This window comes from Dermacentor silvarum, chromosome 2, assembly GCF_013339745.2.
Source record: "Dermacentor silvarum isolate Dsil-2018 chromosome 2, BIME_Dsil_1.4, whole genome shotgun sequence".
Taxonomy (NCBI): Eukaryota; Metazoa; Arthropoda; class Arachnida; order Ixodida; family Ixodidae; genus Dermacentor; species Dermacentor silvarum.
Genome location: NC_051155.1, coordinates 130,954,080 through 130,980,338, shown reverse-complemented (window position 1 = coordinate 130,980,338; position 26,259 = coordinate 130,954,080). Strand labels below are relative to the sequence as shown.

At 47.1% G+C, this 26,259-nt stretch overlaps 1 protein-coding gene across 3 annotated transcripts in view; it reads left to right on the top strand.

The window, feature by feature from the left end:
• Positions 1-590: 590 nt before the first annotated feature.
• Positions 591-26,259, top strand: part of LOC119441768 (E3 ubiquitin-protein ligase Ubr3-like) — a 107,944-nt gene continuing 82,275 nt past the window's right edge. For all 3 annotated transcript variants that reach the window (XM_037706378.2, XM_037706377.2, XM_037706375.2), the window contains exons 1-3: positions 591-774; positions 19,472-19,619; positions 20,101-20,199. In XM_037706378.2, coding sequence (XP_037562306.1) covers positions 662-774; positions 19,472-19,619; positions 20,101-20,199 — 360 coding nt within the window. In that variant the 5' untranslated portion in view covers positions 591-661. The remainder of the gene's footprint in view (positions 775-19,471; positions 19,620-20,100; positions 20,200-26,259) is intronic.

Sequence of the window (26,259 nt, the reverse complement as noted above, 5' to 3'; positions counted from 1 at the left end):
AAGTGATTGACCGATAATAATGCTCCTGATCATAGTCTAGCACAAAATGAACCCACAGCAACCTTCATGATAACATGCTCTGTCGCCATCTTGTGATGACGCTGCATCTAATGACTGATGGTAGGCTGTTGCCAATTCTCAGAACATAGCTTTAGCTTCGTATCTGATTGTAATGTGCAGTCAATTTTTGGACCCATTTTCTCTGACAGAAAAGTGCTCACTAGGTTCGTGTAAATTTAGTAACCCTTTGCGATGGCTCAGTGGCTATGGCGTTGTGCTGCCGATCACAAGGTGTTGGGTTCGACCCCCACAGCAATAGCCCCGTTTCGATGCGGATGGAATGCAAAAGTGGTTTTGTCGCCACGCTTTGGGTGTATGTCAACCCCTTCCGTGCCACGCTATTATCCTGAATTCTGAGCAAGGATTCAGACATCGCCACTGTCCCCTTGGCGATGTTGTCCCTTGTAATCCACTGTGTAGTGTCGGCACATTGAGCCCCACAATTTACTTAATTTAAATTAGTTTCTAAATTGTGGGAAAATTGAACACAGGATGTGTGTTAACATGCTCCTGGTGACCGTTTGCCTGTCTCGTCTACTGCACCCAGGTGGCGCTGTACAAACAACCAAACTTTGAGGCCGGCGGCAACTTGCTGCAGGGAATGTATGTGCCTCGAGGTTCAGTGTGGGAACAGGAGTATGATCCCGTGCACGTCCAGCTGCGTGCTGTGCATCGCAAGGATTATCAGGCATCCATGGACCGATACACGCACTTGTGAGTGGTTCTGTGCTTTTCCACTTGTTGAAAGTTCAGAGGTAGCACCTAGCAATCAATTGTGTGAGGTGCTTCCGCAGATATTACTCTTGCTGCTTATAGTCGGCCTTTATGCTCTACTAATTCAAGGTGAAGCTGCTCATGTTTCGCAAACATTAAAGTCTCATTAAGGCCGTTGCATTGATCTTATAGAATTTCTTTCTCTTTCACGTAACCTGCAGGCATTACAGTACAATTAAACCTTTGTGTAGAGAACTATTTCAGTCAACTTTCTTTAATTCGACCCTGACGGGACTGCAAAATTGATTGAATTATCCGCCGGGTTGTATTACACAAGATGCAGAAAATATGTCAAAAGACACAGTTGATTCCTGTGGTAGTATTTACCCAATTATAACATGCCCCTGAATCAAACGAGCGCCCGCTTTCTACGTGTCCACAGTAGAAAACTAATGTAGCAATTACATTACAGCTTATAATGAAAGTAGAAATCTAATGCGCACCCGATTTTTTAGCAAGTTGAGTGGGCAAGGGTCTTACATGGGTTGCACAACCACAACGACGGCCAGTTTCCTAAAGTCAGCTTCGCAATACATTCGTGCTATGCGGTAAAGCATACAAATGGTGTGAATGCAGTTTTGGTTCTGTATCCAATTGCACCGCCCCATTAATTTCCGTCACAATATTCCTGAAAAAAAAAAAGAAACAGAAAGAAAAGGAAAAAAGGTGCGCATTAGAATTGGGTATATACCATAATCAAACATTGCGAGCTATGGTTATTGCTTAAAAAATCTTTCTAGAGCAGGCTGAAAATTGGCATTTTCGATGGGAGAGGATGTGTGTTCAATGCATTCACTGTCCCCTAAGCTCCTTCGAGACAGAGTCAGCCACTGAAAGGGGTTGCTATTGCAGTCACCATAGGTATCAGGCATGTGCATGCTGACTGGTCAAGTTTGAATTACAGTCAAATCCCGTTAAATCGCACACGCTTAATTCGAACTTCCGGTTATTTCGAACTGACGCTGTGGTCCCGTCAAAGTTATCGGTCCCGCCAAAGTTATGTGTATTCTAATGGGCAAAAACGCCCGGTGATTCGAAGCGCTAGCATTTGCAACGGTTAATTCGAACATACCGCGCTCCAGCGCTTTCAGCGGCGCGCCAAATCACGCGGTGGTGCCTCCGACCAGCATTGCTCCAACCCCGCCATAGAGCAAAAGCTTAGGAGAGACCCTTCAGTGCTGCACGTGAAGAAAAAAAGAAAAAAGAGAAGAAAACAAAACGCATTGGAAATTTCACCCTGTCTCAAATGGCAAAGTCACCGTTTCAATGTCGCGCCGAAACACACGTTTGCGCACATCTAAGTGGTGTTGGTGCGTACCTGCATCACAGCCACGCAGAGAAGATGGCAGTGAACCCTTCTCCTTTCTGCTTCCTCTATTTTCTGGTCACGTGGTGACCTTGAACGCTGCGTTCCAGAGCAGGGTGCGCACAGGTCCTTGAAATCCTTGAAAACCCTTGAAATTGAAAGTTCCGTTTTCAAGGCCTTGAAAGTCCTGGAAATTCTTTTGCGTCCTTGAAAACCCTTGAATTCTTGGGGTTTTCATGGGGTCCGACAATGCGACACATTATATGGCGGTTGAGGGTGGTCCCGGCAAACTTCATTGCTTTCCGCAACGCCGGGACCGCGAAGTCAAACTTCGTGCTCGAGGAAGAAGCGAGCGCGCGTCCGTTGCGCACTTTTTTTTTTTTTTTCACTCTGGCTTGCTTCGACTTCGGGGTTGGCCAAAAGCCATAAGTTGCTGGCCACAATGAGGCTAGAGCGTCTCGACCTCCTCGGGAAAAATACAAATTGTGCTATCATGCTTATTTGTAACGAAAAAGCAGTTACATGAATCTTAACAGTTGAATTTGGTAGTATTTCACTTTTTTGAGGGGTTTGCCTTGGGCTTGATTTATTGGCAACCCACTAAAAACAGGTACAGCCTCATAGCCTGAGCGTTGTCTGTTGGCCACATTGTGCTTTGTTTATCTGCGTGCGTGCTCAGGTTTCGTTGACGCTTTGTTTGCTTTTTCCCCCGTTTCGGTTGTGGTGCGCATGGTTCAGAATAATGCCTGGGAAATGTAAATTCCAAAGCGCCTGGCTCAGCAACGACGATTACAAACTTTGGGTTGCGCCGGATACATCGGACCCCCACCGCGCGAAAACTTGAGGAGCCTTAGCAGGGCTGAATAAGTTTTTTTATGACCTCCTGAGCTTCAATTCCTCCTACAAAGAGCTGTGGAAAGCAGTCAGGCTGTTGCTTGTTTTGAGCCATGGGCAAGCAACTGTCGAACGGGGGTTCAGCGTCAACCGCCAGATCTCCGTAGAGAATCTGAAAGGTTTGTAATACATTTCACAGCGTCTCATATGTGACGCAGAGGACAGGGTAGGTGGAATTTTGAATGTTCCTATAACAAAAGAACTCAGAATAGCTGTGTCCGTAGCGAGGCAGCATTACAGTGCACACTTGGAATCGGAAAAGAAACGGTACCAGGATAACTCAAAGCTGACAAAAAGGTGCACAATCATGGAAGTTGAAGGGTTGCAGACGAAGAAAAAGAAGCTTGAGGCAGTCGTTGCCGATTTAACAGCCTTTGCAGATGGATATGCAGAAAAAAAGGCTGAGAGAACCGGTGACATCTCGCACGTGGTGAAATCAAACAGCTTGAGAAAGACCGCAATGGCGAAGGCTGAAGAACTCGGCAGCATTAAGACACAAATAGAAAAGAAACTGAAAGACCTGCCCTGAGCTTCAGAATTTCATCTAGTCGAATGAAACTGTACGTGCACTAAGTCAAATCACTTTCCTTTGTTCTGTCCAATAAAATGTAACGTGTGTGAACTACCGCATTACATATTTAAATTTTTTGAAAGGTCCTTGAAAAGTCCTTGAATTTTTTATTGGAAACCTGTACGAACCCTGCAGAGGAAAGCAGCGGTGGAGGCCCAGTCCTGCCAACGAAACTGACCACGCCGACCTACGCTCGCTTCCCGATAACGGCAGAAAACGAAACTTCAGGGAGCAGGCTAGGCTGATGCCGGCACGGAGACAGTCGGAGGTGGGGAAGTTGAGAGGGAAGGCGAGGGGAGCCACCGAAGCGGCAGAGTTGCTGAGGAAGGAAAAGTGGTTCGGCATGAGAAAAGGAAAGGTTGGCGCTATCTTCTGCAGCCCTTCAGGGTGCACGGCTCAGCACCAAGTTGCTGAGGCTGTATCCGCTTCCCTCCTCCCCCACCGTTGACAGTCTCAGCGCACGCATGCCACCGTGCCGGCGCCATTGGCCCCGCCAGCCCGGCGCCAGCTTAGCTTGCTCCCTGACGTTTTGTTTTCTTCCGTTATTGGGAAGTGCGGCGTGGGCAGTTTCGTGGTCCTCACTCGCTCTCTGCTTGTGCGCCGCGATATTTCACGACTCGCACCGTTCGTGCATCGTGCTATGGTGCACGAATACTTCAAGAATAAATCCTTCTTTTAATTCGAACTTCTTCAATTTCGAACAAATTTTCGGGCCCCTTCGAGTTCGAATTATCGAGCAAGAAAGCGTACGCACGTGCTCAATCAAAACCAGTGTCTCTGAGGTTGCAAAGGAGGTTGCCATCGCTCTGGCTACCACTTCTCCCAAATATAGATAACATTATTAGCGACTCTCCATTGGCTATACAAATTTATGCCAGAGGACGGATATCAGTTGAAGCTGCAAGAATTCTAAACAGTGAAACCAAACTCATATCATCTGAAGAATGTTACAACAAGGAAATCATCTGGTTCCCAGCCCATACAGAGTGCGAATCCACCGCCAACCCCAACCTTATTTTATTTATTTTATTTATTAGTATACCCTCAAGACCCAGAGGGCGTTACAGAGGGGGTGGGTACAATGTAAATAAAAAACAAAACAATAAAAGGAATTCACAGGAAAACAACAACATTAGTTTGCAGCTACGCCAGTATGTGTTCAGTAACTGCAGACTTGAACAACGCTTGGTCCTCAGTGGCAGCGATGGAGGGGGAAGGTGATTCCACTCTCTACTTGTCATCGGAAGAAAAGATTGTAAAAAGAGATTAGTGCGGCACAAAGGAATGGCTACTTTATTTGGGTGGTCAACACGTGATGAAAAGTAAGCAGGTTCTGAGATGAATTCCTGTCGAAGTACTTGATTATGAAAAAAAAATTTATGAAAAAACAATTTATGAAAAAAAAAGCAAGAGACGGGAGATCCTTCTTCTGATTGCCAGGTCTGGAAGGTGAACAGTGGATTTCATCAAGGTGACACTGGTAGTAGGAGCATAATTATTGAGTATAAATTGAGCTGAACGGTTCTAGTATGCCCATCGTGTTGTGTGAGGACTCATTAACCGCGCCCAATTAAGGGGGGCTCTGGCCCAGGAGGAGATGGAACGGATGGATAGGGCTAGACTTTTCTCATTCCGTGACATTACCCAATTCTAAAGAAGGTCGAGGTCTATATATCCATCTCCTAGCCCAAAATTAAACAAGTCTCAGTCAGTTGACTGGAGGTGACTTCACACCAGAACTTACACAAACCTGGTACATTTAACCCCAATGTTTCCGGACTTATACCCTGAGGCCAAATGTAAATTATGTGATGATAGAGGTGCCACCCTAGAGCATATACTCTGGGATTGCTAAATAGTTCAGAGGAGAATCGAAGTCCCCCCGGATGAACTAAGGGCTCGGTGGAGAGCCGCACTGACTAGCTCAGACCTCCAGGACCAACTTTGGGCCATCCAGCAAGCTCAGCAAGCTACCGAGAGACAGGGTCTCTCTGCTGCCCCCAGCGCGGCCTAGATCCAGGTCATAAATTTGCAGTATATTCATTAAAGTTGTCTCACACACACACAGAAATGCATGGGCACCGGCTGGGACCTTTGGTCAGGATTGAATTAACCGAAAAAGCAAATGAACCGGAGTTAAAGTAACGGAAGTTGTCTGTATAACGCGGGGGGGAGCTCTTGATATAACAAAGCATTTAACTTTTTATAACTTCTTGTTCATAGAACGCCATGTATTTTGAATCTCAATATAACGAAGTGTGTTTATACACGATTTCACTATCAAGAAGCTTTCACTGCCGCCTGCAAAGGATTCAATACCGAGGCAATCAATGGAAACTACCGTAGACACAGATGGTCAAATGGTTGAATAACATGCTTGTGAACGCACCTCTCAAATTGCATGCAGTGCAACAGAAGGCACTCGCCGAAGCGGAACAGCGTAGCAGCAAGACTCTCTTGCCGTCATGTTCAGTATAATGTCCATGTGCGATAAGATCCGATCACCACCCTGCATGTCGTATGCTGCGGCTACAAGGGGAAGCATGCGAGGGTGAGCTGTAAAGGATGGTGGATTGATGCACGCCATCTTCCTGCATGATCAAGGAGAGTGGGAGAGAGTGCGTGTTGAAGGTGTTGAAGGTGCACGTTAAGTTGAGAGTGGGGAGGAGGTAGGTGAGCGTGGGTCTCCTCCCCTCCCGGCCGTGGCTGTGCATGGCTGTCATTGTGGCTGGGCGCATACATGGCCAGTGTGCCCTATCATGGAGGTAATCTACAGCGGTTGCAAATGTGAGGCGAGCCAAGATGGTCGTGGCTTCATATTCGCTCTGTTCCCACGCATTTAGTGCTGGCGGCCCCATCATCTCGAGTTACAGAGACGTGTTGAACCAATTCAGACAAAGCCTTCGCTCCCTTTGGCCTGTGCTCTTCATTATGACGTCGTCCCACTGTGGCCAACACTATCAACCACAGTGGCGGAGTGTACGCGAAAGCTTTGCTTCGTAACGCCCATGTGAAGATGTCCTTCACAGAACTTGAAACCGTACGTTTGGTCACCAAATATCTAAATGAACAGAATGAAATTTTTTCGCATTGAAACTCATTTATTTTTAATTGCCCGATAATTTGGAAAATAAAATGGCCCCTTTCATGTAAGAAAAATCTGTGACTTTAGTTGCATAAAAAATCGAATTTCAATATAACGAAATTTTCATATAATGAAGTAAAGTGCCAATTTTACCAATTTTTTTATATTAAGGTTTAACTATTTAATAGTGTGTGGTAAAGGGGCCGGGGACCTTTTTTGGACATTGAAATTTCCCTAGTCACTTTCACGTGATGTGATATCTATTGCTTTGGCACACTTCAATGACAGGAGTCGATTGGTGTCACCATGTTGTCGCTGCTTGCCATGACAGTGCAATAAACTATTATTTGATGTGAACATAACTCTCACCAGAAGCTTATCTGCCCATGAGTTTCCTCCAAGTCGTGTTGCTTCTCCTTTTGTTTTGCCAATTGGGACATACTGAAAGGAGAAAAACTTGGGCTACTTGGTAATAGCTGATTATGTTCAGTAATTGCTAAGGAATTCATGTTGAACACTTCTTGAAGCACACCGGCATACAGACAATAGGTTACAGAAAAGCAGCCACGGTAGTGCTTCACTCACAATTGAAAATTTTCTTGCACACAAAGGCTACATAGGTAGTACACAATTTCTTGCACATGCGCATCAGTGCATATACTAGGGGGTCATATTTAAGTTCTCTGGAATTCTTAGAAATCGCCTGTTGCAGATAACAGTTCTATATATTCAGAGAGGTGGACACAAGAAATCAAAACACATATTTAAGAAACTAAAAAAATTCTCTAGTAAACTTCTTAATAATTTCCTTTACAGCACATATTGCAATTTACGAATTGTAGCCGGTGAGTTTACAAGGCGATACCACTTCGAATTTACTTCCAGAAGGAAACCAGTTTGGATATATGCGCCATCAAACTCGCTGTAAAAATGCACTGTTATTCCACTTACATTTTTAACGAAATGCTCTTTTATGCATTGAAGGGTAAAAGTAACTGGAACGCCCATGTATTTCGTCTCCCACACTTTGGGAAATGATATCTCGAAACTGGTGTCATCATGGAGATTCATTTAAAGTGGGTACATCTTGCAAACTTACCAGCTACAATTAGTAAATTACATATGTGCTGTAAAGTAATTAATAAGAAGTTAATTTGTGCATTTTGGTTAATTAGTTGAATACTTGTTTCGATTATCATTGGTATCGATTTATCTTTCGCCTCTTCGAATAATCCAACTCAGGGACATGAATGATGCTATCTGCCACAGGCAGTTTTTAAAAATGCCGGGGAACTTAATTATTCTTACGCTAAGGACGAGTCAATTAGATGAGCAACTATTTACAGATTATATTTACAGCAACGGTTCCAGCCCTGACCGGTTGGATTCACAGCGCGAGCCCAGTTTGTTCTTCCTTCTCTTTTCTCGAGTGATGGCGCCTGCGCCTCGTTCAAACAATCATGTACAACACGCGTGTAGCATAATCCCCCGGCGGCAGAAGCGACGTCTCGGAGCGTCTAAATGTCATCACTGGGAGGGTGATACTGCTTCAGTCGTGTAACGTGCACGATATCACTGGACTTGAAAGCAGATGGGGCGTCAGGGGCGATCTCATAGGTGACAGGAGTCACGGCATGAAGAACTTGGTATGGGCCTGTGTAGTGAGACAGCAGTTTTTTAGACAGGCCGACCTGACGCGACGGAGACCATAGAAGCACCAAAGAACCAGGCGGGAAGTGCACGTCTCGGTGTCGCCGGTCGTACAACTGCCTTTGACTTTCTTGGGAGTTCAGAAGGCTGTCAAGGGCAATTTCCCTTGCGTGGGCGGCTTGGGTGATGGTGTCAAGTGCATATTCACTGGTTGGTGCCACGTGAACAGGGAGGGTTGTGTCGAGGGGCAGTGCTGGTTCTCGGCTGAATAGACGGAAAAATTGTGAATAACCGGCTGTGTCGTGGCGCTAGGAATTATAAGCAAACGTGAGAAACAGAGCGAGGTCCCAGTCAGTGTGGTTTGAAGAGACATACTTTGCGAGCATGGGTCCGTGAAAGTGCGATTGAGACTCTCCGTGAGCCCATTTGTTTGCGGATGGTATGACGTGGATAGCTTGTGCCTCGTTGCACAGGACTGCAGGATGTCTGCGATAACTTTTGATAGGAATGTCCGGCCACGGCTTGTGAGAAGTTATCGTGGAGCTCCATGTAATAAAATCACGTTGCATAGAAGAAAATCTGCGACATCTGTGGTGCAGCTTGTAGGAAGCACTCGGGTGACGGCGCAGTGCATGGCGTAATCCGTGGCCACAGCGATCCACCTGTTCCCAGAGGTAAATAGAGAAAAAGGGCCAAGTAAGTCCAAACCAACCTGAAAGAATGGCTCCGCGGGAATGTCGAGTGGTTGAAGGAACCCGGCAGGGAGCGTTAATGGTGTCTTGCGTTGCTGGCATTTCTCACACGCTGCTACGTATCTTCGAACAAAGCGAGCAAGCCCTGGCCAAAAGAAGCATCAGCGGATCCGGTCGTAGATACGTGACACATCGAGGTGGCCAGCATTGGGGAGGTCGTAAAGTTCGTGGAGAACAGCAGAGCGAAGATATTTAGGGATCACAAGGAGTAATGCAGGGCCGTCAGGGTGAACGCTGTGGCAGTAGAGTACGCCATCTTAAAGTAGGATTAAGCGAAGGGAACTGTCGGCAAGGTACGATTTCAGGTGGTCAGTGACGATACGCAAGGACGGGTCACGGAGCTGCTCGTTCGCGACATGGAGCAGTGGAAAAACAGAGAGAAAACAGGCGTCGGTGTCAGTATCAGACGTAGAGGTTGGACCTTCGACTGGGTAGCTAGAGAGGCAGTCTGCGTCCGTGTGTTGGCGTCCCGACTTGTAAGTCACTGTGTAGGGATATTCGTGTAGTCGGAGGGCCCAACGACCAAGCCGGCCAGTAGGATCCTTGAGTGACGAAAGCCAACAGAGCGCATGATGGTCTGTGATTACTGAGAAGGGCTTGCCATATAAATATGGGCGGAACTTTGAAACCGCCCACACGAGAGCAAGACGTTCGCGCTCGGTAATTGAATAGTTGCGCTCTGCAGCTGTCAGGAGCCGGCTAGTGTAGGCTATAACATGGTCGTGTCCATTTTTTCATTGCGCTAAGACGGCGCCGATCCCATAACCACTGGCATCGGTTCGGACCTCTGTAGGTGCAGATGGGTCAAAGTGGGCCAAGACAGGTGGATTAGTGAGACTCTTGATGAGGCATGAAAATGCAGTAGCCTGAGGGAAACCCCACATAAAACGCACGTCTTTCTTCAGAAGTTCATTGAGCGATCCAGCGATTGCTGCAAAATCTTTCACGAACCGTCTGAAGTAAGAACAGAGCCCCTTAAAACTCCGGATGTCTTTCACAGACTGAGGTACAGGAAAAGCCGTTACAGCTCGAACCTTCTACGCCGGAAGCATAGACAAGATGGCCTAGCGCTGTAATCTGTCAGCGCCTGAAGTGGCACTTCGATGAGTTTAATTGGAGCCTCGCCTTGCGGAAGACGTCAAAGATAGCTGCGATGTGCTCAAGGTGCATCTCAAATGTAGGAGAAAACACAAGGACATTGTGGAGGAAACAAAGGCAAGTGGACCATTTGAAACATTGAAGCAGAGAGTCCATCATCCATTCGAACGTGGCGGGGGCATTGCATAGACCGAACGGCATAACCTTGAATTGGTAGAGGCCATCTGGAGTGACGAAAGCGGTCTTTTCTTGGTCTTGCTCATCTACGCAAATCTGCCAATAACCAGATCGAAGGTCAATGGACGAAAAGTATTTGGCACCGTGAAGACAATCAAGAGCGACGTCGATTCGTGGTAAAGGCTAAACGTCCTTGTTAATGATTCGGTTTAGGTGGCGGCAACGCAGAAACGCCACGTGCCATTTTTTTTTTTTTTTGACGAGCACGACCGGTGACGCCCAAGGACTCGACGATGGCTCAACAATGCCTTTGACGAGCATCTTGTTTACTTCCTGCTGAATAACTTGCCGCTCTGCCGTGGACACGCGATACGGTCGGCGGTGAATGGGAACAGCATCACCAGTGTTTATCCGATGCTTACCAAGGGACGTCTGACCAAGTGGTCCATTGTCAGTGTCAAATATGTGGCGAAAGCAGAAGGTGATATAGGGCCGCTGCTTGAGCAGGTGCGAGGTCCAGAGCGACCATGGGACGTAATGGGGCCTTGAGGTTCATGGCATCCTGTGGGTAATCAGGAGGATCTGGAGAGGCGTCGGCTGCAAAAGCAGTGACGTGGTTGTCTGTCACTGACCGGAGCGTGGCCACCGCTATGCCTTCAGGTAACACTTGCTTCGTCAAGCCAAAATTGATAATGGGGAGGCACGTCTGATTAGCGGCAAGAGTTACGATGGATTGTGGCACAGAGATGTCACGCTCCAGGAGAACATCAAGAATAGGTGCGACGACAGTCACCATCAGGCAGGGTTGCCGCTGATCACCCTGTATACAGGCTAAATCATCATCATCAGCCTATATTTATATCCACTGCAGGACAAAGGCCTCTCCCTGTGATCTCCAATTAGCCCTGTCTTGCGCTAGCCGATTCCAACTTGCGCCTGCAAGTTGGAATCGGCTACCTAGTCACTCCATCTAGTTTTCTGCCGTCCTCGACTGCATTTCTCTTCTCTTGGTATCCATTCTGTAACCTTAATTGTCCACTGGTTATCCATCCTATGCATTACATGGCCTGCCTAGCTCCACTTTTTCCGCTTAATGTCAACTAGAATATCGGCTATCTCTGTTTGTTCTCTGATCCACACCGCTCTCTTCCAGTCTAACATTAGGCCTAACATTTTTCATTCCATTGCTCTTTGTACAGTCCTTAACTTGTTCTCGAGCTTCATTGTTAACCTCCAAGTTTCTGCCCCATATGTTAGCACCAGTAGAATGCAATGATTGTACACATTTCTTTTCAACGACAGTGGTAATCTCCCAGTCAAGATTTGGCAATGCCTGCCGTATGCACTCCAACCCAATTTTATTCTTCTGTAGATTTCTTTCTCGTGATCAGGGTCCCCTGTGAGTAATTGACCTAGATAAACGTACTCCTTGACAGACTCTAGAGGCTGACTGGTGATCCTGAATTCTTGTTCCCTTGCCAGGCTATTGAACATTATCTTTGTCTTCTGCATTTGCTGCTTCTGAGATCAGCCTAGTTACGGTTTCATTCATTGCCTCTATGTTGTCTTTATCTTCCTTTTCTAAAGCTGCATATTTGTTTGTGAGCACCAGCCTGAATTGGCCTGTTTTTACTCTTACTGCGTCTAGGTAGGCCTGTTTCTTCCTGACTAACTTTATTCTTTCTTTCTTCAAATTGAGAGAAATCCTAGACCTCACTAGCCTATAGTCACTGCACTTTACCCTACCTAACACTTCTACATCCTACACTATGCTGGGACCGGCAGAGAGTATGAAATCTATTCCATTCCTTGTTTTTCCATTAGTGCTTTTCCAGGTCCACTTCCTGTAGGTATTCATTATTCGGAGCCTATTCATTTCCGCGAATTCTACCAACATCTCTCCTCTAGTGTTCCTAGAATCGATGCCGTAGTTGCCAATTGCTTGCTCGCCAGCCTGCTTTTTCCCCACTTTTGCATTGAAGTCGCCCATGACTACAGTATACTGAGTTTGCACCTTTCTCATTGCTAATTCAACATCTTCATTAAACTGTTCTATTTCTTCATCATCGTGACTGGAGGTTGGGACATAGGCTTGTACAACCTTTATTCTATACCTCCTATTCAGCTTTATTACGACGACTGCTACGCTCTTATTAATGCTGTGGAATTCATCAATGTTGCCCGCTATGTCCTTATGGACTAGAAATCCTATCCTGAATTCTCTCTTATCTGGAAGACCTCTGTAGCAGAGGACGTGGCCGTTAGTCAGCACTGTATAAGCGTCACCAGTTCTTCTCGCCTCACTTAGGCCAATAATATCCCAGGCATGCAATACCTGAATTCTTCAAATAGCCCTGCCAACCTAGCCTCACTCGATAGGGTGCGCGTGTTGAACGTTGCCAGGTTCAGTTTCCATTGGCGGCCTGTTTGGACCCAGATATTCTTGGCACCCTCTGCCGCGTCGCAGGTGTGACCGCCGCCTTGGTCAGGTGCTCCGCAGCGGCTGGGGACTGAGGGCCATGGGTAAATTGTAGGAGTCATTAGGGAGGTAGCGGCCGAATACTGCACCAGGGAGGCCAATTCCTGTTCTGGTGAGGGAGTGACTTGGTTGAAGCTTAGTGGGCCTTCCTAATTTGGTTGCACCTTGACTACAGTCGAGTCCCATGACAACGAAATTCACGGGACACGCGAAAAATTTCGTTGTGGCGGAACTTCGTTGACGCGAAATTGGCATGTATACACGTACGCCAAACGGCAAAGCCGCGAACGAAACCGAAAACATCGTCCGGGAAATCTTCGCGATGGCGTCGGAGAAAAGGTTGAGACGTACCGAAGGCAGTCGATAAAGTGTCAACTTCACGAGTGAATGCATTTCGCGTTGCTGTTGCATCATTTTTCGTACATTGCGGCCGACGCCTAACCCAATGCACGTACCCGCCCGATCGCGAAACTCATTTTGCGGCGCATGCACCGCCGCAATGAAGCGGTTTGAATTATCACAATTTCACTGCATATCTATAACAATGTCGGCAAGCGTGACAAGCGTGCCAAGCTATTACCGGAAGTTTTATTTCCAGAAATCGGTCAGCCCAGATTTCTTATGCTCCACGGTAAGCAAAGTCGTTACGCGAGTCTCACAGTCCGTTAAAAGAGCCATAACAGTCACATTGTCGTGGGTTCTGATAACTTTTCTGATGAGGGGAAAAGGATCCATTACTTTGAAAGCAGTCGCCGCAGTCGGTGTGTCTAGCAGTTTGTCATTTTCGCCAGACGACGAGAGGTTAGCATCTTGTTGACAAAAGCGGCTGCGGCGCGGCTGCTCGGGTGCTGTCTTGAAAGTAATCTGCGACGTGCACAAAGTGAGCGCCCGCGCAGGCCTCATCTTCAAAGCGATCTGCGATGTGGGCAAAGTGCAACTAGTGCCGGTTGCGTCGTGTGCGCCGTGCTTTCAACGTTTAGTTCCCGGTGAAGCGAGAGACGGCACGGAGGTCAATTCGCTCGCTGCTATTGCCGCGTCTTGACACCGAGTTTCCGCGGTCATCGAGTGAGATGTGTTCATGTTTACCTGTGCGCGCGTGACACCGTGCTCGGTAATTTAGTTAGCGAATGTTTATAAGGTTATACGGCCAATAAAACTACTATCCGTAGTTCGTATAGCTGTATACTAATCTGCTATCGCAATCGATGTTACGCCTTTCGGGCGAAACTGCGAGATTCTTTCCTTCCGCTTTCTGCCTCAGCGATCATACGTGCCTTCTCCTCTAGAGAAAGAAATTTACGCTTCTTCGTTGGCGTAGCCATTTCGACCGGACACAGACCACAGAAAACGGCAGCGATTGCAGTAATCCCCTGTAGTCTTGCGCAGGCGGGTGATGACCACGTGTGGCTATGGATTGCAGTGGTTTAAATCGGTACTTTGAACTTGATTTCGTTCGCGAAAACCTCGTTCAAGCAAACGTACGATCATCACAGCTTTGGTAGGGCCTTCTAATTTGACTACTCGGCAGTTCCAATTTCAATTCAGTCCCAGTTTCGTTCTCGAAAAGTTCGTTGAAGCGGAAATACCGAATAAAACGCCTTCGTTATGAAGGGACTTTTTTGTATTAATCTCTATGGGCAGCTGACGGGGAATCAGGAAATCTTCGTTGTGGTGGAAATTTCGTTGTAGCGGCATTCGTTGTAGGGGGATTCGACTGTAGTACAGCCCCACTAGCTCTCGGCGATATTTTTTTTTTTTCGGGTGTCAGGCGCCACTTCATGCCTGAAAATGCAGTGGACTGGAGGAGGATTCGGACTTACGACCCTCAGATTACTATACCATAAAAAAAAAATTGAACAGAACATTACCTTAAATAAATGGTCGTTGAAATATCATATGTAGCACAAACGCCAGGAACTGTCTGTTCGTACTCTTCATCCATTATTAATGCACATAATAGTGTCACTGAGAGCCTCGTTGACTTCACGGATGTACTATCAGACTCGCTCTCACTTTGCTGTCAAAACTCTTGCGTGCGACTCGAGCATTAAAAAAACCAAAAACAAAAAACTTGGGCAAATTATGTGCAAGAACTTGGGAAATTATGGACTACAAGAAGATTCGCACCTATTTATAAGTACTTCCATGCACTAAATGAAACTCAAATGCTGCCTTCTTCTAAATACACGTGCTCTTGGGACAAAGGAACGACAGCACAGTAGTGTAAACAATCAAAAGGGCATTTATTGCATCTTTCATACACTAATACATGCTAGCCGAATTACTACCAATAGAACATTCACATGGGCGCGCGACAAATCAAGGAAGTCCGACTCACCGCGACCGGATAGCGAACGAATATGTTCGCCCCATGCTATGACACCATCGCCTAGTCGTTCACGGATCGATCCGTGTTCGTCCATACCGGTGTCCTGCTCTTAGCCTCGCAAGACGGTCCCGCGAAGCGGGCCGGCGCATGCGCAAAGCGTTGGTGCGTGTTGGTCGCCAATCCCAAGCCAAAGAGGAAGTGCCTTCGACCTTTTTCTCCCAAGTCACCCCGCCGTTTGGTGGCGTTAGCATCGCGACACTCGCGCCATCTCTCGCAATGCGCCGCAACCACTACGACCACCACCGGCGCTTAGCCACGCGGAGAAGCCGGATTACAGGAGACGCGAGCTATGCGGGGAAAACAACATCAGGGGACGCTTGAGAGTCGCGCATCCCCACATCCCCCGAACCTTAAATCACTACACATACTCCGGCGAAACATGTCACACGGTCTATCAACACGCGCGTCGCGAACAAAAGTTAGTACATGCGACAGTGGCCGCGCTGAGGAAATGTCCACACGTTATCCACAACATGCGAGTCGACATTGTCTCTGGGGTTCACCGCTGGCGTCCGTTGGTCACAGCACCACGTCTGCAGATTCGATGGCACGACTCCAGCCCAGGACTCCGGAAACGGCGACGCAGAAGTCGGCACGAGCAAGCGTCACTCGCGCCGACGCGCCCTGCCGGCGAGAGCCACTGTAGCCGTTTGTGACTGCCGGCTCTTTTCCCAGCCTCCGAGGGTTGCGAGCCAGACATAGGCGGCCGCCGAAGTCGTTGCGCCGAACTGGCCACAGGCATCTTCATCGCCTCGGGTAGCTCGATTGTAGTCCGGGGCAGCAGCGCAGACAATGTGCAGGTGACAGCAAACCAGGGGTGACTCCGCTCACGCTGCGTACACTCAACGCACTCGACAAACACTAAAGTAGTGCAATGGAGAAGGGAATTCGCATACGCATCGCCACGTGGTACGATGTTAAATTCGTCTAGCAAATTTCGGGCGGCTATTCAGATGCGAATGTTAACGTGAACAAAGCTCGCTTTCTTGAGTCGACGAGTAAATTTCCATTCGTGTGATGCGAACTAATGAGGGAAGCACTAGTGCTCACTGCAACACCACGGTTTTCACCAGGTTGTGTCCCTCAACGTGCGGCTTTGTAAAGCTGTAGGACTAATAAGTGCTAGGTTGACAACACCGGCATCCACAAAAAAAAACATCACCCAAATGGGCACAATGGCAGCCGCGAGGAGACGTTAGCTCTGTGAGTGGTCCTACAGCCTCGATGCACACAGCATCCGAGTTGACGGCGCACCACCGTCCCGGACGGTTTCGGAGCGCCCGGTACTCAGGCGCAATTCCAGTCGCCGCATAGCGGCAACCTTGGCCCCGGCCACCCGGATCCCTGAGCCGCGACTTCTTAGTCAGAAGATATGGAAGAAGCTATTTAATAAGAAATTCGGACCACCCACTCGGGCTTCCGTACTCACCTCGCTTCAGGCTTGCCAATGCTCTGCGGTCGCGGCCTCGCTCTCCCATGATGCGACCACATGGCTCATCGGTACTGACGAGTGTACTTCAAACACACCGCTAAAAGGGTTAGCATGTGAAAAGTTCAAGCACTCCACAGCAACCGTCTCCTCCTCAAGAAAGCACGCCGCCGACACTAGCATCAAAATCCACACCATCGCCTAGACGTTCACATGTACGGTCACGCGAACGGTGGCACGTCCGAACGATCCCTGTTCGTCCATACCGGTGTCCTGCTCTCAGCCTCGCGAGACGGTCCCGCGAAGCGGGCCGGTGCACGCGCGAAGCGTTCGTGCGTGTTGGTCGCCGATCCCAAGCCAAAGAGGAAGCGCCTTCGGCCTTTTTCTCCCAAGTCACCCCGCCATTCGGTGGCATTAGCATCGCGACACTCGCGCCATCTCTTGCAATGTGCCGCAACCACTACGACCACCACCGCTGCTTAGCCATGCGGAGAAGCCAGATTATAGGAGACGCGAGCTATGCGGGGAAAACATCAGGGGACGCGTGAGAGTCGCACATCCCCACAACCCTTACATAATACGTCGAAGAGAAAAGAAATCTGTAGAGTATACCATTACTAAAAGCGATCCGTGCAACCCGTTTCTAAGGCATTGAAATGATAATCGTTAGGGGTGTGTGAATACGCAACTATTCAATTTTGCATCAATTAGTGTCTGTTTGAATAATTCGATACGTGAATTGAATATCTAGTATTGGAGTTATCAAATGATTGTTTTTATGAATGCAGATGAACCGCGATATAACGAAGTTGTACTTGCAGCGAAAAACTTCGTTAAATTGCACATTTCAGTAATTCGAGGTTTTAAAGTTGCAGCAGTAAAAATTATTTCACAATTTCCCAGAACATTCCTGATGGATAGCACTATCTTCTCAGTAATCACTTGTAAACAAATCTCAAGAAGGTTGGGCCATAATAGCCAGGTTATGAGTGCCAGCGCACGGGGTGCAGATCGTGCCGAGAGCAATGCATCAGCGTGGCTCATGGCACCCACGATTACAGTGAAATCTCGTTGATATGATTCTGCATGATATGTTTTTGGGGATAATACATTTTTTTTTTTTTTTTCACCGCCAATGTCTTGCAGAAGCAACGTATTTCGAATAATATGATTTTTGGATAAATACGTTTTATTTTCCAGTTCCCGTGAAGATCTTATCAACGAGATTCCACTGTAGCGTTTTGCGTAATGCGACGCCATAATTCTTGTTTCTCCGAGCTGCCGCGCTGCCATGCAGCCTTCGCAAGTTATGTGGTAATTAAGACAAATGGTGTAGCGCTCTTTCCTGCATACTGCATCCCGGCGTGCGCGCTTCAACGACGTTCTCGCTGCTCTAACTTTTCATGTGGAAGAATGCTTGAAAATATCTCTTTCCTCTGCCAACATTTTAAAAGTTTTTGCTAGATTTACCAGCCATAAAGGCTCTATGTACATGCTTTAAAGGGCCGAACCTTTGTTAAATCGAAACCGTGTGGAAGCCACTTTCAAATCTAACAGTGTCTGTGTTGTGGCGGCAGTCACCGATTGACGCAGCAGCCGGAGGGGAAGGGCCGAGAACAAAGGTGCCGCGAGGTGTTAGAGCGTCAAGTGGCACACAAGAAGTCAAGATGGGTGGATTTGTGGCAGATGAAAAGCGAGGACGACTGGTTCCAACTAGAAGTCAGTTGCGATACTGAAACACGACACAACAGTCTGCATGAATTACTCATTGCTGACGTATGACGATCGGCTGTTCAAACGGCACGCGGCCTGGCATGTTCACACCCAATTCGCAGCACAAATGTAGTGATGGCGGCACGGCTCATATACATACAGGCTGGTTTGCTTCCGCACTGCATTCAGTTTTACCTTATCTTGAATAAAAACATGCAACAAGCACTTCAACGTGCACAAGGCACTCCACGGTTTCTCATTCGGGCAATGCGGGCTTTTAGGTTTAGTGTTACAATATGTAGACCACTCCATCGTGCGAGTTATTTACAACATTAATGTGCAAGAAATAAGTGAACTTTTGTGCACATGACACAGCCTTGGAGAAGCAAATCTGTAAATTCCCGCTTTTCACAATCTCGGGAAATTATCTGACGTGCAGTGGTTTCAGATGAGCTTCAGATAGCCATATTTTATATTTCAAATTATCGATATATCAAATTATTTCGGGATCCCCTTCGAGTTTTGTATATGCGGGTTCGACTGACTGGTATCATATAGCCACATTTGTCAGATAGAACAAAATGTCTACAAAATTCAATTTGAATTGTGTCTTGCTGCAACAAGGCACAAAAGCGCATGGGGGAGCGCAAGTTTTGCCATTATCCCGTCTGCCCCTCAGAGTCATGTGGTATGACCCAGCTACTTCACAGTGATACCTGCGTTCGGGACAAGATGCAGTGTTTGAATATTCAATGGAACCTATTAAACAACAGTGCAAATTACGGAAACATGAGACAAAGAACTTGCAGTGATGTTCGAACGTGTTCCCTGAAAGTCGGGTCCTAGAAGACCAATATATCTACAAATAGCCTTTCGCGTTGCCTTCAACACATAATTACATTGCCTTCGGGAAGTTGCGCACTTGCTTTGATGTTGATTGAATTGCTGGTTGTTTTGCAAAGTTATTTCAAGATCTTCTGTGAAGTTGTGTGCTCTGGCTGTTCTTGTAGCCTGTCACCTCATTACTGGGCGTCGTGACCCCTAGTGAGTGAGGTAACTAAGGCAGTCAAAGTGAAATGGGTTGGTCTTTGCAGCATGCGTCAGTCTGGTCGGCTCAAGGGAAGTGCCACGCCCTGGCCCCCATACCGAGTGCCGCGCACAGTGCACCCAGAGCTGGTGGACCCTCGCAAGCTGCTGCAGTGCAAGACTATGCAGGCTGCTCTGTTCGTCATCTTGTTCAAGGTCAGGTTCCCATTGGTGGCGTCTTCAGCGTGTTCTCCCACTTTTGTTTAGCATACCTCAAAATGGGGCTTTCTGTTTGCACGAAGCCAAATTCTCAGATATGTCTGACAGTACTGGCTCTCATAGCCTGTGGGCTTGTTAGTGTTCCAGCTTTTTGGTTCTTGGACCTCAGTGTGGTTATTAAGCTTGCCAAATAGCGTTCGTGATGTGCCCTCTTCATCCCCATCTTTTCAAGCGCTTTATGCCTGTTGCAATGCCGTACCAAAAGGTTGAAGCTTAACCCTTGTGAATCTGTCCCTATGATCCGTGAGTTGATAGGTCATATGAAGAAAAATACATGGCAGTGGAGCTTCTTTGTTAAGTCATTGGCTTGGGTGTTGCGTAGCCTGTGTGATTTTTTTTGCTTTGTTGCATTTGTTTCTTTTGCCCACAGAAAATTTGTTTTCGGTTCCCCACAAATGCTGCTCCGCATCTCTCACAGGCCCTGAAAGACCCTGAGGTTCCGGAGCAGGTACTGGCTCTCACTGTCTACCTGCTGGAGATGGCCCTGCAGTTCCACCCTCATTCCGTCTCTCAGAAGGTGAGCATAAAGCTGCTTTCCGCCTTGCATTGTGTGAAATGACAAGCAGCTACGATGGCTGTGCACAGGGCAGTTCTCAAGTCACATGATGTGCGGTCTGTCGTGCAGATTGGCCTTACGATAACTCACCTGCAATAAAGTTGGGAAAGGCCCTTCTGTATATAGGGGGAAAACTGGAAAGCAAAAATTTTCTTTGCAATTAAACATTGCCATAAAATACAGCTCCACTATCAAACTGAAAACCTCATTGGTATTTAGTACAACGTAACATTGCTAATTCTTTAGCTCCAGGGGGAATAAAGCACTTCGTTTTATTCAGCAGATTTTCTATTGATAAAAAAAAATATTTCACATGCCTTGATATACTAGAACTGAGCTGTAATTAGTGCTGGCATCCTAACTTGGTGTTCCCTTTATCAAGAGCAGACAGTACTGTACAGCTTGATTTCTATGTTCCTAAGTCACCGATAGCTTGCTACGTTCTTGTTATGCAACGCTAGAAGACTCCCGAGCATGTGCAACACCATGTTTTCTTGGCCAAAATTTGTAAGCATTAAATTTTTTGAACATGTTTTTATATTCGATTCAACATTCAGCTCTCTTTATTCTTCATTCGATTCAGTATTCAATTCGAAATCTACTATTCGGTATTTGCACACCCCTACATAATGCAGTCTGACCTCAACATAATGAACACTGATGTATGAAGTAACTGGATACAATGAAGTAGCGTATTTATTCGAATATAAGGTGATGTTTTCTTCCGGAATTCTTAGCCTTGAAGTCACCCCTCGCCTTATACGCGAATTTTGGGTTTAGGTGTGGCTTCACGGCTGCGCACGCCAAGATACCGTGATGCCACACTATAAAGCAAGATTCGTGCTGCTGTGAAGCCACACCTAAAGTCAAAATTCGCGTTTAGTCCACCCTGTGTGTTGAAGCTCCTTTTCCCTCTTTTAATGATCGCCATCTTGCGTTTTTGCAGTGTTAGTAATACATTATTTCGGGAAATCCTTTCCAAGTCTGAATAACCCTTTGGCTACTCAATATCCCCTCATATTAGTGCGCATACCTAATTTTTTTCCTTGGGTCCCCCTACTGCACCTTCGCCTTATAATTGTGACCGCCTTAGAATTCAAATAGATACAGTAAATCTAAATCACTTATTGCAGATATCAACATGTAAAGAATGTATGCTTGTAATGAAAACTCGACATAATGAATGGCTTTTCTTGTTGGATGCGACTTTGTTATTGTGAGATTTGATTGTACCTTTATGGTTATTGAACAAGTCTTCCAACAGCTGGGAGGGTTGGATCACTCCTCCGCCTAAGTTTAAAAAAAAAAATTTAAATAGGGTTGCTTCTTCCGGTGCAGTACATCGGGAATCCGCTGGGCCAGGAGGCCTGAGCCTACCAAAGAGGCTTGGCATCTGGGACTAGATGTTATTTCCGTCTCCCCCCATCCTGCCATAGCTGTCGGCTCTCAGACATAGCTGTTGGTGGAATTGAAAATTAGTATGTGGTATAGAGATTCTGCTTGGCTATTCTTGATAGCTACCAAACTGCATGGTGAAGTGGGCGTGTAAGCATGTTGTATACAGTAGAACCTCGTGCATATGTGTTTTGGAAAAGAAACGCGAGAAAAACTATAATAACCGGCGAAACGTTTTACCCGAAGTCTGTGAAAAAATTTGCATACTCAGCTGTAACTGACATCTGCATAATGCGAAGTGTTGCGCAGATTGTTACAGCACGAAACACCTATAAGTGCCGAGTCTGTGGGGTCTTAGCGGCCTGAGACATACCTGCGTTGTCATTTTTGTGGCTTCCGGAAGCGCCCCTCGAATTTGGCCCAAGTCATTCTGCTTTTTCGGGTGGGGCATATTGGCAGGAAGTTTTGACGTGCCCACTCGGCTAGAAAACTTTGCGGCACGAGATGCCGACACGCGCAGGCTGGTGGGGCTCAAGCGACTCGAGATGTACTGTGTTGTTTTCCTATTACGTAGCGTTTTAAGACGACAGATGTGAAACTGAAGCGAAATCAAGCTGGTGGGTGACATAGGAATATGATGCCGCCAGAGCAAAATATGAGGCTCACTTCACGCTGCCTGCAATAGGGAATGGCGGCACATTTGGGTTATTGCCTTTAAAAGTGGGCAATATGCTTCCAATAGCACTAGGCCATGTGCGCTGTGCAACAGATAGGTGGAGATCCCAGTGACTGCAATGATGCCCAATGGATTTCCTATGGACATCCACTGTCAGGACATGGATATCCTAGGGGTGTGTCTAAAACGTCCCTCACACGATCGTTTGGCAGCACTTTCTGTGTCCTGCTGACATCCTTTGCATGCCCGCGAGGGACATCATGGGGATGTGCTGCATACATGTTTAGAGACATGTCATGTCCTTTGGCTCAGTGTTTGCGATATAATGTCTATTACATTCGCACAACACTCTGTACGTTTGACAGATGCAGTGGCCAGAGCGTCCAAGCATCAACGACAAATACAGTAGAATCTTGGTGATACGATCACGCCTGATACGAACCTCAACATGATATGAATTTTTCGAAAATCTCGGCTCAAGTCTATTAGCTTACAACGTGCGGAATTTCTAATGTTGTGAACTGCTTTTCAAGCCTTGTCGGATGATACAAATAATCCAGCCGCTGCGTGACCCCAGCAATACCTGCGAGGAGGCCTCGGCGCGCAGGTGGCACCAGAAACTGGCTGTAGTCAGGCCGGCAGAGTGGCTGCACCGATGCGCTTGTCACATTCCTGTTGCCAGGACGACCTAGGTCACTCCGCCATGACTCCTTCCCCCCTTCAAAAAAAAGATTTTGCTTGCTGCAGTATCATGCAACTTGTCGGACATTTTTCAAACACCTTTAACTACAGTAAAATCTCGATATAATGAACTTCAGGGGACTGCAGTAAATGGTTCGTTATTCTGAAAAGTCGTTATAGTGAAAGTCCTGAAATTAACAGGGGTGCAACAGCTGCGCCAAAAGCGTGATATATGTTCAAATTGCGCCACGCTGCGCCAAAACGCCCGACCAGCCGCGAAATTTCTCGGTCGTCGCTATCATCGACTGCCCGAGCTCGCACTTCTTCGAGTCCTGCAAAATTTGCACCTTCGTCTCGAGGGACACAGCTTTGCGCTTTGTTGGCGCACCTCCCGCTGCTTCCGCGGCGCATTTCCGCGCTCGCTGAGAAAGAGAGAGAGGAAGATTGGGGAGATCGCAGGCGCCGCTCACTTATCACTTTCTTCCCCCTCTTCTCTGGACGCTCGCACGACCACCGGTGACGCGGACGCAAAGCAGCTGGCGCCACATTGTGCACGCTGCACCAACTTGCGATACTCTCTGTGGCTTTCTATCGCAATGGGCGCGCGGGCGGCATGCGCTGTGCGGTAATGGCGGCAGATACGAACTCGCGTAGGCAAGCTTTCGCCCCGTCTCACTTAAGGGCAACTTAGGAAAGGAAATTGCACGATTATTCTGCATGAAAAGCACAGCCCAGAAGCAAAATTTCGATCGTTATATCCGATATGCGGTGAATAACATATCGTTATATATGGTTTTTTTTTTCTCATAGCCCTAATGCATAAGTTGATACTTTTAAGTCGACTCATCGTTATAGCCGATATATCGTTATATATGCTATCGTTATAAGTGGACTGCACTGTATACAAAAGAAAATGTAATCCCTAGTGGCTTGAAAGCTCTAGTACAGTCAAAGTTCATTAATTTGACCCTTATGGGACCGACAAAATTGATAATTATTCAAAGGGTCGAATTAAACAAGAGGAAGAAAAAATGCCAAAACATACCGCTGATTCTTTTGATGATGCAACCAGCACTGAGCACCTAGAGCTTCTTTGGCCTGCAGTGTTCTGTGCATGGATGTGATTTCGACACCCGTACAGCTGATGTATTGCTGCATCGCTTTCCACACGAAAAGCTCAAAATGCCCATCAAGTCGAATTGCAGGACATTTGAATAAACTGCTCAAATGGCAGGCCACAAAATAAAATTTAGCACCTTTGGCAAAAAAACAAATAGCCGCCACTTCTGTTTTTATTCTCTGTTCCGCTGAAAGTGTTCCCTCGTCACACAGATGATGCTACACTAAGCCCCTTGAACCACTGATAAACTGTCATGTTTTCAAAGTATGGGCTTCTATGGAAGCTTCACTAATAGGTATATTTGCCTTGTACAGTGGAATCAAGTTGATACGATTCTGCATAACACGTTTTTCAGGATAATACGTACGGGCTACATTAGAACCCCACTGATAATTTTTTCACGGGACCGTAAAATAAAAAAAAAAAAAACGTATGAGCCGAAAATGCAAGAGCCAAGAAACGGGAAAGATTGAAAATTGAGAGCAGTGGTGATCGGCACACAATTTTATTTCAGTGCTAACACTTGAAAAAGTTGTTAAGCGTTGCCTGGCGCATTTTCTCACACCCCAGCAACACAAGGCATTTTTCAAGAAGCTGCAGTGCCGTGTGGCTCTTGACATCGTCGCTTGAGCTCACATATCTTCTGTGTAAATCTAGTGCTGCTACGGCCGACGAGGAGGTTGGCTCCGGCAGCTGCTCCTTCTGCTCCTCCTCTTCAACTTTGTCTTCACTGCTGCGTGCATCGGCACACTCTGCGACGATTTCGTCGCCATATAAAACCTTGGAGGTGACAACGGCATCATCGATAGAAACATAATCACTGTACATGATTCCGTCACCAACAGTTTGCATCACCTGTGTAGAGTTTGTCGCAGTCGGCGAAGGCTTCATCTCCAACGGCTTCTGCTGGGCCGTCTGCACGCACGGCGAAACATTTTGTGAACCAGTGTTGAACTGTACTTGCAGTGACAGCGCTCCATGCCAAAGCTAAATAGTGCATGTCATCTATGATTGTGTATCCTGTTGGCTGCTTGCCACGCTCCACATTGGCCAGGGACCACTTTACAATGACCTGCCGTGGTTGCTCAGTGGCTATGGTGTTGGGCTGCTAAGCACGAGGTCGTGGGATCGAATCCCGGCCACGGCGGCGGCATTTCGATGGGGGCGAAATGCGAAAACACCCGTGTACTTAGATTTAGGTGCACATTAAAGGTGGTGCAAACTTCCAGAGTCCCCCACTGCGGCGTGCCTCATAATCAGATTGTGGTTTTGGCACGTAAAACCCCATAATTTAATTGTTTAACTTTACAATGCATTTCCTGTAGAAGTGCCTCACGTTTTTCATTATGCCAGTGTCCAAGGGCTGAAGGTGGCTTTTGGTGTTGGCAGGAAGAAGAAAAACCACCTTGATATTTCCCTGCAGCTTTTTTGATATTTCCCAGCAAGTTGTCCAGAAAAGAATTACTTTTCTATCCTGGCAGCCCATCTTCGAGTCCCTTAAGCCAAAAACTCTTTAAAAAGCAAGCATGTCATCCAGGCCTTGCTATTGTTCCTGTAGTGGCAGGGCAGGTGGCGGATACTCTTGAAGCAGCGTGGGTTCCGAAATTTGCGGATAACCCAGGGTTTCATCAATTCCGAGCCATCCCAGTTGCAGCACAGCCGCACTGTTAACTCTTTCCGTACCGTGCCCATTGGGCATCGTTAGCCCTCTATCGTTGGTTTGACACGCCGCTTTCGAAACCTTCCGCGTCGCTCACGGACATACTGCACTATCAGACGTGAAGGAGAACTATATTCTAGTTTTCTAAGCAATTTGCCTTTTTTCCCGCCAGGCGGCGATTTTTAAACGTGCTTCGAAGTTTCGCGATCGTCAAAGCAGAATGCAAAAATGTTCGGTTCCGGAAACTGCGCGTGCGCTTCGGGAGATCGCAGATATCGCGATTCTGCTGCCTCTTCGGCTGATCTTATCGATACATCGAATAGCAGCGAGTCAGACACTGACTTTTCGTCGGACTTTGAGTCTGAAAGCGACGATGACACAAACCAGCCCGGAACATCGGTGACCACAGCCCAGCATGCCCAACTGTAGTGCTTGCGTTTAAATTTTTGTAGCAGAATACCTGTTTAATGAAAAATTGAGTTTTTCAGG